Below are 16,746 nucleotides of genomic sequence, written 5' to 3'. Positions count from 1 at the left end.
GAGTCAGAAAATCTGACTCACTGTTTATCCTGTATGCACCCAACAAGCTGGGTGCTCCTGCTTCTAAGCAGACGATTGCTCGTTGGATTTGTAGTACAATTCAGCTTGCACATTCTGTGGCAGGCCTGCCACAGCCAAAATCTGTAAAAGCCCATTCCACACGGAAAGTGGGCTCATCTTGGGCGGCTGCCCGAGGGGTCTCGGCTTTACAACTTTGCCGAGCAGCTACTTGGTCAGGGGCAAACACGTTTGCTAAATTCTACAAATTTGATACCCTGGCTGAGGAGGACCTGGAGTTCTCTCATTCGGTGCTGCAGAGTCATCCGCACTCTCCCGCCCGTTTGGGAGCTTTGGTATAATCCCCATGGTCCTTTCGGAGTCCCCAGCATCCACTAGGACGTTAGAGAAAATAAGAATTTACTTACCGATAATTCTATTTCTCATAGTCCGTAGTGGATGCTGGGCGCCCATCCCAAGTGCGGATTGTCTGCATTACTTGTACATAGTTATTGTTACAAAAATCGGGTTATTGTTGTTGTGAGCCATCTTTTCAGAGGCTCCTTCTGTTATCATGCTGTTAACTGGGTTCAGATCACAAGTTGTACGGTGTGATTGGTGTGGCTGGTATGAGTCTTACCCGGGATTCAAAATCCTTCCTTATTGTGTACGCTCGTCCGGGCACAGTATCCTAACTGAGGCTTGGAGGAGGGTCATAGGGGGAGGAGCCAGTGCACACCAGGTAGTCCTAAAGCTTTTTACTTTTGTGCCCAGTCTCCTGCGGAGCCGCTATTCCCCATGGTCCTTTCGGAGTCCCCAGCATCCACTACGGACTATGAGAAATAGAATTATCGGTAAGTAAATTCTTATTTTTTGTGGTACCTGGGTTGTCAGAAATGTGCAACACATTTTTCATTGCCGTAATCATGTAACGGGTGGCTCTGTTGGAATGTACACTAGTCTCATCGTCGTCGACACTGGAGTCAGTATCCGTGTCGACATCTGTGTCAGCCATCTGAGGTAGTGGCCGTTTTTGAGCCCCTGATGGCTTTTGAGACGCCTGGGCAGGCACGGGCTGAGAAGCCGGCTGTCCCACATCTGCTATGTCGTCAAACCTTTTATGTAAGGAGTTGACACTGTCGCGTAATTCCTTCCACATATCCATCCACTCAGTTGTCGACCCCGCAGGGGGTGACATCACATTTATCGGCACCTGCTCCGCCTCCACATAAGCCTCCTCATCAAACATGTCGACACAGCCGTACCGACACACCGCACACACACAGGGAATGCTCTGACTGAGGACAGGACCCCACAAAGTCCTTTGGGGAGACAGAGAAAGAGTATGCCAGCACACACCAAAGCGCTATATAATGCAGGGAGTTACACTACACAAGTGATTTATCCTATAGCCGCTATATATATATATATATAGTATTTGCGCCTAAATTTAGTGCCCCCCCTCTCTTTTTTACCCTATTGAGCCTGGAAACTGCAGGGGAGAGCCTGGGGAGCGTCCTTCCAGCGGAGCTGTGAGAGGAAATGGCGCCAGTGTGCTGAGGGAGATAGCCCCGCCCCTTTTTCTGCTGACTTCTCCCGCTTTTATAATAATAATGTGGCAGGGGTATTTTACACATATATAGCTTCTTAGGCTATATTATGTGTGATTAGCCACTTTAAGGTACTCTAATTGCTGCCCAGGGCGCCCCCCCCCAGCGCCCTGCACCCTTCAGTGACCGGAGTATGTGGTGTGCACAGGGAGCAATGGCGCACAGCTGCAGTGCTGTGCGCTACCTTAATGAAGACCGGAGTCTTCAGCCGCCGATTTCCGTGAAGATCTTCATGCTTCTGGCTCTGCAAGGGGGACGGCGGCGCGGCTCCGGGACCGGGCGACCGAGGCTGGGCCTGTGTTCGATCCCTCTGGAGCTAATGGTGTCCAGTAGCCTAGAAGCCCAAGCTAGCTGCAAGCAGGTAGGTTCGCTTCTCTCCCCTAAGTCCCTCGTTGCAGTGAGTCTGTTGCCAGCAGATCTCACTGAAAATAAAAAACCTAATAAATACTTTCTTTACTAGAAGCTCAGGAGAGCCCCTAGTGTGCATCCAGCTCTGGCCGGGCACAGATTCTAACTGAGGTCTGGAGGAGGGGCATATAGGGAGGAGCCAGTGCACACCAGGTAGTCCTAATTCTTTCTTAGAGTGCCCAATCTCCTTCGGAGCCCGCTATTCCCCATGGTCCTTACGGAGTTCCCAGCATCCACTAGGACGTCAGAGAAATAAATTAATAAAAATTAAACTAGCCTGACGTTTACAACCTCAACACCACCAACTGTTGATACAGCACGAGTTGACCGGGTTGAGAATTCTGGTGCTTCTCCTCCGCAGGGCCTGTCAGCAGTGTCCCTTGGAAGACAAACATATACTCTTAAATAACATCATTTTAAAAAGATCTTTAACAGTAGAGCACTCTGATAAATCTCTGCTTTTCCCAGAGCACATGCCAGTAGGGCACACTGTCCCTTGCACATGTGGGGTTAATACTAATATGGCAGCAGTAAAAACACTCTATGCATGACAAGGACTTCTAACATGTCCACCTTCCTCACTGCGGAATGCCCGCTCTGCCTGCGCACCAGATAGGAAAATCAAGATGGACGCAACTGAACTTTTACAGTCACTTCCTGCTAATCAGACCGCGAGGAGCATGAATCCTCTGAAGCCCCCACGTCCTGCACGCACACAGATAGCCGTCCAAACACTAATGCTGCATTCAGACTGCAAATGCCGGATCCTACCCGGTAAGACAAACGTGTACTTACCGGGTGGGATCCGGCATTTGCACTCCGCTGCTGGCTTTCCGACCCGGCAATATACCGGGTCGGTTGCCATAACAACGGAGCGCGCAGCAGCAGCAGGGGCGGGGGTGGAGGCGGCGTCGGGAGATGAGCTCATCTCCAGCGCCGCCTCTCCCTATCTTGTGAATGGGAACCGTGTCGCATCGACACGGCTCCCATTCACACCGCACCTGACCCGGTAATCAACCCGGGTAAAACCCTTCTTTTTTACCGGGTTGATTTACCGGGTCAGGCGACCCGCTAAATCGGCCAGTGTGCTTTCACATCGCACACTGATCCGGTTCGACACGGCAATATGCCGTGTCGGTACCGGGTTATTTGTGCGATGTGAAAGGGGTATAAGTTACCTTAGCGGCGTCTCTGCCTAATACACGCCTCCTGTCGCAATCCTCTGCCTGTTCTCACCCCCGTACCTCTTGCTCATTAGCTGCGCGGCTGCCAGACATGTCGCACACCCCAGTCCTCTGACCGCCGCTCCCGGCACACCGCTTCCGCCGATGATCTGGCTGCCTCAGCGGTGATGTTATACTCCTTTTGACTGAACTGCCAGCGGGGAGAAAGCCACTTGGGCCTGCTAAGGGGATTTAACGCCTTTTAGCTACTCACTGTTGTGGATCTTCTGAGTGAGATTCTGATCCCTTCCACCGGGATCTTTGTCTCACGGATACTGATATTTTTTCTTTCTAAATATTCAGTGGGCCGATCCAACATATTCGGATAGTATTGTTTTGTAAGCCTTCACCCTCCTTTAATATAGATTGGATTGGCCCACTGAATATTTAGAAAGAAAAAAACTCTTATGGAAACAGGGCTCTTTTCCTGCGCTGCTACCTCCAGCACAATTTTTTCAAAACTGGAGGGATGTGGGGTATTGAAGGGGAAGGAGCCAGCTGTGCATCATTTTTTTTTATTAACACATTGTGCTACCTCCGGTCCGCATCCTTCACACCCCAGCTGTCTAGTTCTCCAGTGTCCCCTAGTGGATGAAAGAGAAAATATTTTTTTTTATAAAATCGTATTGGATATAAAAAACCCTGACAATTGTTGAGCATTTCTTGGGAAAATAAATTAGCCAGTTAAGTGGTTAATGTACTTATCACTTTTCTTTGCCAAATTCTTTTAAAACCATAAGGTGTTAAACAATCATTTTCTCACACATCACAAGCATATTAGATTTAGTGGTGCTCCAAAAGTGTGGTCGGTACATCAATGATCTGGACAACCATCCAAAAGTGTGTTCAGTTTAAACTCTCTTGTATAAAAGATTTTATGAATGGACCCGTTACGGGTACTTACCTTTACTTGTTTGCTTATAGTATGGCCCGAATGCCTCATCCTTGGGTATGTTTGGATATAGATATTTAAGTGGGTTCTCTCTGAGGTTTTCTTGAGGAAAAACATGGTAGGTGCGGATGCACTCAGTAAAGGATATTTCCTTCAACTCCTTCTTTTTGAATGGATCCACAGAATGGATATTATAGGTTCCTGTGACATGAAAATTCAGGGGTGAGTTACTATTTGCATCTCAGACCAGCCATGTGCAGTAGGTAGTACAATGACTATTTCTGATTAATAGTCTGATACAACAGGTCTGAATAATGTTGATCCAAACTATGGTTATAAATAAGACTTTTGTTGATATTACTTGATTACAGTGCTCTTGTATCACACACCATGAGGCTGATGATCCACGTACGACCATGTAATCCCTCCATCACAAAGACTTTCACTGAAGCGGAGCAGGAAAGTACCCTGTTGCATGGTCTTCAGAAGAGCTTCCGCCCTACTGCGACTCACAAATCCCATCACATAGCTGTGATAATGACAACACAAAGGTAAGAGAGAAAGTTATTCGCGGTGGAAGCAGTCAGAAATACTTTTTTATTTAACCATAACACAATAAAACCCATTATAATTGTAAAGCGGAAACAGGTTACTTACAGTGTAGAGAACTCTGTAAGGTACAGGTTAGAAAGGAAGAACGTGGTGGACATTTAGTTTAAAACGCATGAAGATAGCCACATTAAACGTAGAAACATAGAATTTGACGGCAAACAAGAACCACTTGGCCCATCTAGTGTGCACCTTTTTTACCATATTTTTATCTCAAACCTTATTTGATCCTTATTTCTTTGTAAGGATATCCTTATACCTATCCTATGCTTGTTTAAATTACTCTACAGTCTTAGCCTCTACCACCTCAGATGGGAGGTTATTCCACTTGGCCGCTACCCTTTCTGTGAAGTTATTTCAAGGCACTTAGTGAGGGTCGTTTTTAAATTCTACAAAAGGTGGGTGTTTATTTATTTATTTATTTTACATTTAAGCACATAACGTACAAGAGACAGAAACTGACATGTAATCTGAACATAGATGCATGCATGTAAAAACAGTACATACAAAGATAAACATACACATACAAGCAATAGTAATTCAACATAAATGTGTACATACAGTAGGTTTGAAATAATCGAAGAAAAATAAAAAGATATACAGTGGCTATTAAAAGAAATTTGCTCCTTTGGTATTGTGCATATTTTATTTATTCCCAATTACAAATGTAAAAACCGCCAGATACTAATGTATAACATAAGTGCTTGTCCCCATTTAATACGTAGAAGAAAGAACTTTAACTTCAATTAAAGATAAAAGATCTAACAACATAGTTGTAAGTTAGTTGTCATCTGATAAAACGGACCCTAGTGTGTGTGTGTGTGTGTGTGTGTGTGTGTGTGTGTGTGTGTATGTATATGTTTGAGTGATAGAGCTTTTAGACTGTAAGCTCCAGCGGAGAAGAGACTTAAGCACTATCTGTAAAGCTCTGTGTAATATATAGGTGTTCTATAAATAATAGATAATAAGTTATTACAGTTAAGAGCCCATTTAGGTCTCTACAAGCTTTGCACATTTTGAACTGCATTTTCTGCACATTCTGCCTCTTTGCTGAGGTGAAGCGGGAAGCACTGGCACCGAGATGTGTTAACATCTCGGCTGCCGGAGAGGTGGAATGAAAACTCCCCCTCTTAGATCCGTGAGATATCACATGCGGTCCAGAGCCAGAACATGCCACAACCAGGGACAGCGCTGTCCCTGGCTGTGGTGTATGGGCAACAACACCTGCAGCTGTCGAAATAAATAGCTGCAGGTGTCGGAACGGTCAGTGCTAGAACCCGTCACTGAGCAACCACCGTCGCTGTAATACATGGGGGAGAAGTGGTATCGCGCAGATAATGTGGGCTGACACCACTTCTCCCCCATGTCGCCATTTCATACATTTACCCCACAACCTCATCAATGTGTCAGCGCTGCAGGATATTCTGTCAGCAGGTGCCTGTGCAACATGTATTAAGGCACTGCTAGTGAGATCTTTGCACCCAAGTTAAAAGTCATGCTAGCGGTTTCTCACAGGAAGGTTGCCGGTTCCTCACTCCCTTAAGTGCTTCCTGGTCAGGTGATGCGTTACGGAGGTGGGTGGGGAAGCGTACTCAGGGTTGGCCAAGTGTGGTGACAGTAATACCCCTTTTACACTCGCACACCCGGGTCACTCCCGGGATGCATTCCCGGGACTGACCCCTTTCACACTGCACTAAGACCTGGGATCGACCCGGGACAGCCCCATTTACACTGATCCCGGGATATCCCTGCAAATGCATATGTATGTCATTAGAAATGGCCTTTTTCTGGCTCACATAGATGAGGTCACAATAGTCAACAAAGGGAGGGGTGGGGCCTGCTCACAGCATTGCTGCAGTCATGGCCGACAGACTACCAGTGTGTATGCCTGAGCTCATGATTCTTTCTGCTTTGCAGATGTTTCATACAGCCAGTGACAGCATGATGCAGCTTGTCACACTGTGCAGTATACTGCACATATATTTTATGAGGAGGAGGAGGGCGCAATTTATGGTGGATAGGGCTGCTGGTCGCTGCCAATATTTGCGCTGGAGGAGAGCCTTCATATCATCCAGGATGAGTACCATCCTGAGCGTGAGTATGGGGCCTAACCGCTCATTTTGGCCCAGAGATCGCCGGCACGGAGAAGCCTTTGAGGACCGTGGAAGCTTACCAGGATGAAGAGTGGATGGCTAACTTCCGTGTGTCTCGTGCAACCTTTAACTACATCCTGGAATTACTTACCCCAGCACTTGACATGCAGACCACCAGGCTTAGGAGACCCATCGAGGCACGCAGGAGGCTAGCTATTGCATTGTGGTGGTATGCTACCCCAGGAGAGTACCGCTCAGTCTCATGCTTGTTCGGTGTTGCGATCTCCACCTGCTGTGTCATAGTCCACCAGGTGACTAAAGCAATTGTATCTACCATATACAAGCGCTTCATATCTCTACCACAAGGACAGCGCTTACAGGATACCATCAAAGGATTTGTATAGCGAGGCTATCCGCAGTGTGGAGGAGCGATTGATGGGACACACATCCCCATTATTGCCCCACGTGACAACCATGCTGACTATTTTAATAGGAAGGGCTGGCACTCCATCATATTACAGGCTTTTGTGGACCACAAATATTGGTAAGTGTTTATTTTTGGGTTGGTGGGATGAGTTGCATGTGTGAGTTTTACATTCTAACTTTTTTAAATTTTACTGTTCTTTAGTTTCCTAGATGTGTTTATTGGCTGGCCAGGCCGATCTCATGACTCCCGAGTTCTTGCCAATTCTGACCTGTACAACATCGTAGAGGAGAAGCAGGGTGGCTGGCTGTACCCCAAAGAGTGTGCAAAGATTGTGAATGGGGTGGGGATCACTGTCCACATCATCGGGGATGCTGCATACCCTTTACGCCCCTGGATTATGAAAGGCTACACCCAACAGGTCCAGTTAACCCCAGAGCAACAAACCTATACTCACACCCTGAGTTCAGAAAGGATGGTGGTTGAGAACGCCTTTGGCAGGTTAAAAGGAAGATGGCGTTGTTTAATGAAGCGCAATGATGTGGACCTAAAGACTATGCCTAATGTAGTAGCTGCGTGCTGTATACTGCACAACATCTGTGAACTGAAAAATGAGGTATTCCTTCCTGAGTGGACTGTGCAGGACCTTGAGGTTATAAACCCACTTGTGGAAGGTGCTTTGTTTGTGACTGCCTCAAACTCCGCTGCTGAACAAATACGTCACACTATTACATCCAACCTTGCAGCACTGGTATAATAGTGTTTAAGAATCAGCACAACATGTTTGGTGAATGAATTTTTTTAAATTTTGTATTCCACCTTTGATCTTTGGTTTCATTTTTTATGATTTCCCCCCCCCAAAAAAACACTGAAAACATGGTCTACTGTCACGCACAGTTGGGTATGTTATGCATAGATTTGCAATCACTTTTTCATTGGCATAAAAAAAAAAAAAAAACACTGGTAGGCTTGTAGATACAACACCATAAACCACAGTGTCCCTGCAGTATATTATTACTGTGTAAAAAATAAATAAAAAGTGCTTTAATGTAGACACTATACAAAACAGAACATAGAAAAACAATTAAAGAATGCACAAACAGTTGTGCATAAACACTGACCACACTGTGGTTATTTAACAATAAATAACAACAACAAGAAATGTCACTGTGTTTCACTGCAAATGGCGCAATACAGTAAACTCAGAGTTTTGCGCACTAGATGGTGCAGTATTTGTGGCATAGTATGGGCCAGGATTAAATGAGGAAAAACCTTGCTCAGGGTATTGTGAGTTGTGGTGTTGGGTTGGTGCTCTTGAGGTATTGGTCATACGCTCATAGAACGCCATGTTCATTTGGTGCATTTCCCTGTGACGGTCATACTGCTCTCTACTCATGCATTCCTGCATTGTCATAACTTGGGAAAGAAATGCATCATGCATTTGGCGTTGTGCCTCTAGAAACCTGTCGAGCCTTGCATCCTCCTGTGCGGACATTGCAGCGTCCATCTCTCGGAGTTGGTCAACAAGGACATTTGACATGGCTTTAGCCACTTGCTCCGCTCTGCTCAGTTTCTTCCTTCTAGGCAGTAAGGTGTAAACTGTGAAGAGAAGAAATACAAAATGAGCGTATATAAAAATAGCAGCATTAGCAAACGTGTTTGTGGCATTAATCCACCTACACACTAGCTACTCTGCAACACTGATCTATATATAAAAATGCAAAGCCCCCCTGGGTGGGGGCAGAAATTGCAAAGCGTGCCACCGTGCCAGCAGTGTGGCGAGTACAGTGATCCCGCAAGGGGCTCATTTGCGCTTGCCACGCTGCCGCCACACCGGCCACTCATACTACCCACATAACCAGATGATTAACAATTGTGGATTTGTGCTATGTTTGTTAATTTCTAAACATGTACTTACTGTTTTTCTGTAAAGTTGGGGTGACGGCACTTTGTACAGTCCCACTGTCACTGGTCTGAGCATCCACGACGTCTTCAATGGTTGCACTATGCTGTCGTCGTTTTGAGATGTGTTGACGGACGGGTGGGAGGATGTGTCGCTGTCCTTGGGTGTGTCATCAATTAACAAGGGTGATGACGGGCAGACGTCACTACTTGTCTGTGTCTCTTCTGGAGTGCCTTCTGTAGCAGTGTACTGTGAACTGGAAGACAGACTCACCGGACTGCATATAGCGGTGTTTCCAAAGATATTTGCACAGATGTCATAGTACTGCCAGTCGATACGGCCAACCCCGCTCTTTTTCCGGTTGTTGTCATGCACCTTCAGGAACTGCTTTTTAAGAGTTTTCATTTTTTTTAACACTTGCTGCTGTGTGCGGATGATTCTTCTGGCTTCCAGCATCTTGGAGATGTTTTTATAAATCACTGCATCTTTAACTGTGCCTGTGATCTGCCTCATTATTTCCTCCTCTCCCCTAATGCTCAGCAACTCTCTAACCTCCTGGTCTGTCCAGGTCGCCATGCTGCCTTCCTCACACGCATCCAGGACATCATCTTTTCTGAGCCCAAGAAAGCTCCAATCGGAGGCCTTTTAACAGTCCCGGGTAGTGAATCCCGGGACGTGCGCTTTCACACTACCCAGCTTCCCGGGACGGTCCCGGATTCAACCCAGGTCGAGACCTGGGTTGAAATCCCGGGATGCTCGTCCCGGGAAATTGTCCCTGTACCCTTTCACACTGAGAAAAATCCCGGGATGATGCGCATTCACGTGCAATATCCCGTGATTTTCCTGCGAGTGTAAAAGGGGTATAAGTGATACCATCACTGTGCTAAACTGTCTGAGGGTATGGGACTTGATGCCGGGGACCTGTGCTGCGGCTGCCCCTGGACCTCGGGGATCCCTCTATGTGTAGTGAGTAAAAGTCTAAACAGGCCTTTTTTTTGTGAACTTGAAATTGAATCCCACCCCCGTATACTATTGCTAAATTGAAGTATAATTCAATCCAGGGATCCCGGAAATTCCAGGATTGAGATTTTTTTAATCAATCCTGAATCCTGGGATTGGAAAAAAAAATGGGCTGGGTTTGGCTTCCCTAAGCGAAAATAGCAAAAATCTCGCACCTACTGGGTTTATCCATGGGTGCAATATTTTTGCTATTCAATTGTGTGCAAGTTTTTTCTTTTTTGAGCTGCAGTGATTTTTTTTCTTGCAGCCCCAGAGAATGACCAATTTTCCTAAAATCCATATTTGTTTCAGGAAAAATGGTCGGGACTTGCTCTAGAACTGCTGTGGCTATCCCCCTATTGACTAATTAAGCAACTGGAAGCTTACAATTAAAGATGGAGCTGTGCTCATCTGATGTGGCTCAATCGCATACCAGCGTTCCTGGCGTGACTAGGCGATCCATCTGCCTAGTCACGCCAGGAGCGCACAGAGACACTCCCATTCAAGTGAATGGGAAGCATGCACGCGCGTCGGTAGGCGCGCCGGGCGGGCATGCCCAGGCACAGATAAAGCCACAGTTAGCGTGGCTCTATCTGTAGCTTAATTACTCCAATTACTCACCTTCTTAAGCACTGCCTCCTCCTCCGGTTCTCTTCTCCAAGCACTGCAGACAGCTCCCAGGGACTGGCCGGCACAGATAGGTATGTACTACCCCTGCACCCCATCCCTGCATTCTACACTACCTCTCACCTTGCACACACTACCACCGCTACCCTGCAACCCCCTCCCAGCATACACTACACTATGCCCGCTACCCTGCAACCCCGCACACATTACACTACGCCGGATACCCTGCAACCCCCTCCCTGCACACACTACACTATGCCTGCTACCCTACAACCCCGCACACATTACACTACGCTGGCTACCCTGCAACCCCCTCCCTGCACACACTACAGTACGCCTGCTACTCTACAACCCCCTCCCCGCACACACTACACTACGCCCGCTACCCTGCAACCCCCTCCACGCATATGCTACTTTTACTTTCTCTGGCTGGCTTCCTTCTTCATGCAAGAGTCAGTTCAGCAATCCAAGGATGCAACAGCTGGGCACAGATGTCATTGTTGCATCCGGAGCAGCTGAGTATTTTTTTTTTTCTCACACTGTGGGGTTTTCAAAGCAGAAAACCCCACATAAATATATTTATTAATTGGTTACCATGGGTATCGTGAGCGTGCATACCTGTGGTAATCCACACGCTTTCTGCGGGAAAAGTGTTGCACCCAAGTGAATTTCCCCCTAAGGCTGAAAGACAAACTGTGTGTTCACAAACTTCACAAATCCCTGAGGAGGGTCTAAGGGTGTCCACAACTGCTAAGTCTGACATTTCTGTTTCTGACACTGTGATCCTAGGGAAGCCTCCTTCCACCATTTCTAAACATGAGGAGTCAGACATGTTCCAAATGTGACGATGAACAACAACAACCCTGTTAGCCACCTTAAGCCCATTGGTAGCTTAGTATGAGGAGCCCCAAACAAAGCACTTTAGCCACAAAAGAGTCAGTCCCTGTCACTGAAGTGCTTGGTTTGTTAAACTGTGCATGTCCTTTTTAATATCCAACATAAGAGTGGGAGAGCCCAAGGAAAATTCCATCATGCACTTTTCTTTTTGTTGTACTTTACTGGCTGTAATTACTAGGGTATTGTTGACGATCTTCTGGTTTGCAAGGCCCATGTCTCTGGTTTTCTTTTGTTTCTAGCTATAACCGTTTTTCTTAACCGGTGCTTAATCTATAATTATTAATCAGTCAGTCAGTCAATCAATAAATCAAATCAATCCAGTAATTGCATGCTTTAATTGGCTTCCACACTGCATGTTTGCCAGGTCCAGATCTCTGACTGGGATCCAGGTATGATGCCAGCTGTAGGGATCCCGCTGTTTGGAATATCGACGGCGGAATCCCGACACCTGTCAATATCCCGATGCTGGAATCCCGACACCCGTCAGAATCCCGACGCCGGGATCCCAAAAAGGTCAGGACACCAATGATGGAATCCCGACAGCTGGCATCCCGTCCATGAGTATAGCGGCAGGGTTAGATGTAGGGCCGAGGGTGGGGTTAGGCACACCCCTGGAGGTTAGGGATAGGCTGCGGGAGGGGAGAGGTTAGGGTTAGGCTGCAGGGAGGGGAAGTTTGGGTTAGGCACCATCGGGGGCAGGTTAGGTTTAGGCACTACGGGGGAGGGTTAGGTTTAGTCAACAATAGGGGGAGGTTAGGGTTAGGCACTAAAGCGGGAGGTTAGGGTTAAGCTATGGGAAGGGAGGGTAAGGGGGGAGGGGAGAACATAGGTAGCTCACCCCTGTCGGGATTTCAATTGTTGGGATGCCGGCGTCGCTATACTGACTGCCGGCATCCTGACCGCTGGAAACTCATACTAAACTCCTCTGATTTTCTTTATAGTGATAACTGCTTTTCTGTTCGTATAATCAATCACTCAATTGGTGAACAATATTGTTGAACTGTGAGGTGGATTTGCTATGGATGTAACTACGCCCCTGTGTGCAGCCGTATTAAAATCCATACAAGGAGAATCATCAAATAGCCAAAGAAGTGCTGAGAACAATAAACCTCTGCTAAATAATCTCTGGCCACCCCATACAAGTTAGTTCTGGTATTTTTAAATAGATTATAATATGATTATATATACTGTATATATATATATATATATATATATATATATATGTATGTATATAGATATATATATGTTAAGTATAGGAGAACTAGAATTATGTACTGGAACTTCTGGTGTGGCAGCCAAACTGGAATATGGGTATTTTAATCTCTTTGCCTTGTTCTTCGCTGTTTCACAAGTATCAAGGAGGGAAAAAAACCTCACCATTCCTCACCATCTGCTTCAATTTATGACCAGAGCAGGAGCAAATTAGCGAAATCAAACAGACTTTACAACTGGGAGCTAGTATTTCTCAGTGGTGAGAGACGAATGGAGGATGTCACAATTTCATAACTAAAGTTCTAGGAGTAGAGGAGCCCAAATCAGACTACTTCTATCCAGTGGTGGATGCAGCCCCCAGTTGAGTCACCCACCACACCCAGGTAACCTCCAGTCCATGCACTGGCGGGCTTCACACTGGAAGCACTTTCTTCTAATTGCACTCTGGACTGTTAGTGTGTCGGGTGGGGGGAGGTAGTGTTTTCTCCCCCTTGGGACTGCCAGTAGCAGAAAGTGCTTCCAATGGGAAGCCACTTGTGCATCTACCACTCCAGTGTTCCCCGGCCAATGCAGTCCCTAGAAGATGGTTTTTGTGTGCATGCACCCACCCCCCTCCCTTCCTTCCCAGTTAAGGGAGTTACACACGGAGAGATCAGTGCTTAAATTCTAAGCAATCTGACTAGAGTGCTTAGCACTTAAGCACGGATCTCTCCGTGTGTATGCCCCACTGCGATACCGATGCACGGCCCCCCGTCCGCCCCACCTCGCTCAGCACACATCTCTCCTCGTGTGTACGGGGCTTTAGATTTTTCATGCATATGCAGTGGAACAAAGTCTGGATAGACCTGAAATCAACTGCAGACCAGGCAGCTACATGGAGTCACCCCTGATTCTATCTATGGAGCATTATGCCAAGACATTTACTCTGCAGAATATTTGCAAACAAATTTTGAAGAGAGTCCAAAAATTGAGAACACTTAACTGTATATGTTCCCAAATATTCTTTATTAATTAGCAAGTTTAATACTTCAGAAAAAGTGGTCTGTCTATCATTTATTAGTAATACCAAAACCATTAGTGACACCAATACCAGATAGTCAAAGTGCAGGACCTCATCAAAAAAAGGTACACACTGCAAATTCCCAGCCCCCTTTCTACATACCCGACATTCCAGATGTTTTCCAGATGCGTTTTCACAAGGTCCACAACTGCATGAAACCATACCCAAAAGGTAAATTCACATTTGGGCATGTTTTTCTGTTAAAAATGAATAAAGGGTGTTATAAAACCTCAGAACGGTTTCACACCTACTTAAAACTTGACATGCTGGTATACTCTATGCAATATAAATACATGAATACAACACAAATGGATATCTTTGTACTATTTATTTATTTTTTGTCACTGAAAGTTAACTTTTTGGTATCATAATAAACTAGCAGGAATTGAATAACCAAAAATATTAAAATGTTGCTTAAATAAAAAATGTTCCCCATAAATAACAGTACAATGGCCGTTGGAAACCATTTCCCATTCATTTTGCTTCAGATCTCAGTCAGAGGCGGACGCTGGGCGGGAGGGGGCGCGGTCCGGCCAACGCAGGTGTGGCCGGACCGTTGGGGAGGGCGGACTGCGGCAGCTGCGTGACATCACATGCAGCCGCTGCGACCCGGGCAGCGAAGAAGTTCTCCCAGCCAGCCGGGAGTTACACCTCAAATGCAAAAGCATCACCACTCTGCGATGCTTTTGCATTTCTGCGGGGGGCCTGATCGTAGCTGTGCTAAATTTAGAGGGGGGGTGGGGGCATGTGCTGGGCTGAGTGCCTGAGCGTAGCTGTGCTAAATTTAGGGGAGGGGGGCATGTGCTGGGCGTCCCCCGCATGTCTGAGTTACTGATCGTAGCTGTGCTAAATTTAGCACAGCTACGATCAACTCGAAATGACCCCCTTGGTATTTACAATTTTGGCATATAAACTCTATGCTAGGTTCAGCTGGCCAAAAAAAACAGTATTAACAATTTTTAGCTACAGTAGTCCTCCATGGTGGACTCCGCCATACAGCTTTTGTGATGGTTCTATTTAAGAAGTATTGGCAGACCATTTTGACACTAATAGGTGTCAGCAGATGTGTGATGGATGTGTTCCCACACGCTCAATGACTTAAGCAGCTGTAGATTTATTAATGGGCAGGAACAGGTGCAGGATAACAGGTTAAATGCAGATATAGGTGCATCAGGGACAACGAGGTTAATTGCAGTCTCAGTACAATATTTAGTGCAGGCAATCTTTCCCTTGTTATGGGGAAAAGCCTGGGGAAGGCGCACTCCTGTGAGGGAGTCGCTGCACAGAAACTCGGAAGAATGGCGCAGCCATTCAGGACTGAGCTGCCCTACTGCACTCTCTAAAAGAGTGAAAGTGTGCGCCGCAGTCCCCACGGATCCAGGTGGTCTCCGTAGAGACCAGTGAACACTGGGGGAATAACCTGCTGGTCAGCTCCTCCTTCCCCAGGGCTGAAAACGGCAAGCCCTCTCCAGCACTCTGCAGCTGCTGCACTCTCACTGCACTGTTATAACAGCGCACAGACCCGATGTAAAAAGAAACAGAAAAATATACGTTATGGTAAGAAGTTACCGTTGATAACGTAATTTCTCTTATGTCCACAGGTATCCACAGGATAACATTGGGATATGCCAGAGCGACAGCGGAAATGGCACCAAACGGTCACGAGCTTTCTGGCCTCCCAGGATGCATCGGGGCTTCTCCATATAATCCCGCCCACTGACTCAGTCAAATCAGTTCTTTCCACAGCGATTAGGCAGGAGCATTAGGTAGAAATCTATTCAGGCGATAAGAACACACATGCACACCCTTCCATGCAAGAGGGAAGAGGTTTAGTGATTGTAAAGATCCTCAAATCAGGTGCGTCAGGGTGGGACCCCTGTGGATACCTGTGGACAGAAGAGAAATCACGTTATCAACGGTAAATTCTTACCATAACGTATATTTCTCTGGCTGGGTCCACAGGTTATCCACAGGATAACATTGGGATTCCCAAAGCCAGTTTTAGTGGTGGGGACGCTCCTGATTAGACAGGAGTACCTTTCGCTCGAATTCAGCGTCATGAGAGGCAAAAGTATCCAAGGCATAATGTCTAATGAAAGTGTTAATGGAAAACCATGTGGCTGCCTTACAAATCTGTTCTGCTGAAGCACCATGTTGTGCTGCCCATGAAGGACCTACCTTACGTGTAGAGTGAGCAGAGACATTAGCCGGAGTAGGGAGATCAGCACGAGAATAAGCTTTTGAAATTACCATTAGGAGCCATCTTGCCAGCGTCTGTTTACTAGCAGGCCATCCTCTTCTATGAAATCCGTAGAGGATAAAGAGAGAATCTGTTTTTCTGATGGCACTAGTACGATCTACGTAGATTCTTAATGCTCGGACCACGTCCAGCGACGCTTCTCCCACAGACAGTCCCGATACCTGAAAAGCTGGGACTACAATCTCTTCGTTAAGGTGAAACTTTGAAACCACCTTCGGAAGATAACCAGGCCTAGTTCTGAGAACTGCCTTATATGGAAAAAAACTTAGAAAAGGAGACTTACATGACAGTGCTCCTAAATCTGATACTCTTCTAGCTGACGCCACTGCCAATAAAAAGAGTACTTTAGCCGTTAACCATTTAAGATCTGCTCTCTTAAGTGCTTCAAACGGAGGTCCCTGAAGGATTTTAAGAACCAGATTCAAATCCCAGGGAGCTGCAGGAGGAACAAATGGAGGTTGAACATGTACAACTCCCTGAAAGAAAGTACACACATCCTGTAAGTCAGCAATCTTTCTCTGAAACCATACAG

The 16,746-nt window shown here is 46.4% G+C and overlaps 1 protein-coding gene across 3 annotated transcripts in view; it reads right to left on the bottom strand.

The window, feature by feature from the left end:
• The window catches only part of LOC135012671 (signal transducer and activator of transcription 2-like), a 381,651-nt gene that overhangs the window by 96,935 nt on the left and 267,970 nt on the right, over positions 1-16,746 (bottom strand). For all 3 annotated transcript variants that reach the window (XM_063952570.1, XM_063952573.1, XM_063952574.1), the window contains 3 exons: positions 14,057-14,151; positions 4,520-4,659; positions 4,143-4,331 (listed from right to left, as the gene is read on the bottom strand). In XM_063952570.1, coding sequence (XP_063808640.1) covers positions 4,143-4,331; positions 4,520-4,659; positions 14,057-14,151 — 424 coding nt within the window. The remainder of the gene's footprint in view (positions 1-4,142; positions 4,332-4,519; positions 4,660-14,056; positions 14,152-16,746) is intronic.

This window comes from Pseudophryne corroboree, chromosome 2 (assembly GCF_028390025.1).
Source record: "Pseudophryne corroboree isolate aPseCor3 chromosome 2, aPseCor3.hap2, whole genome shotgun sequence".
Classification (NCBI taxonomy): Eukaryota; Metazoa; Chordata; class Amphibia; order Anura; family Myobatrachidae; genus Pseudophryne; species Pseudophryne corroboree.
Note: the sequence above shows the minus strand (reverse complement) of the source record. Positions and strands in the feature narration are given on the sequence as shown.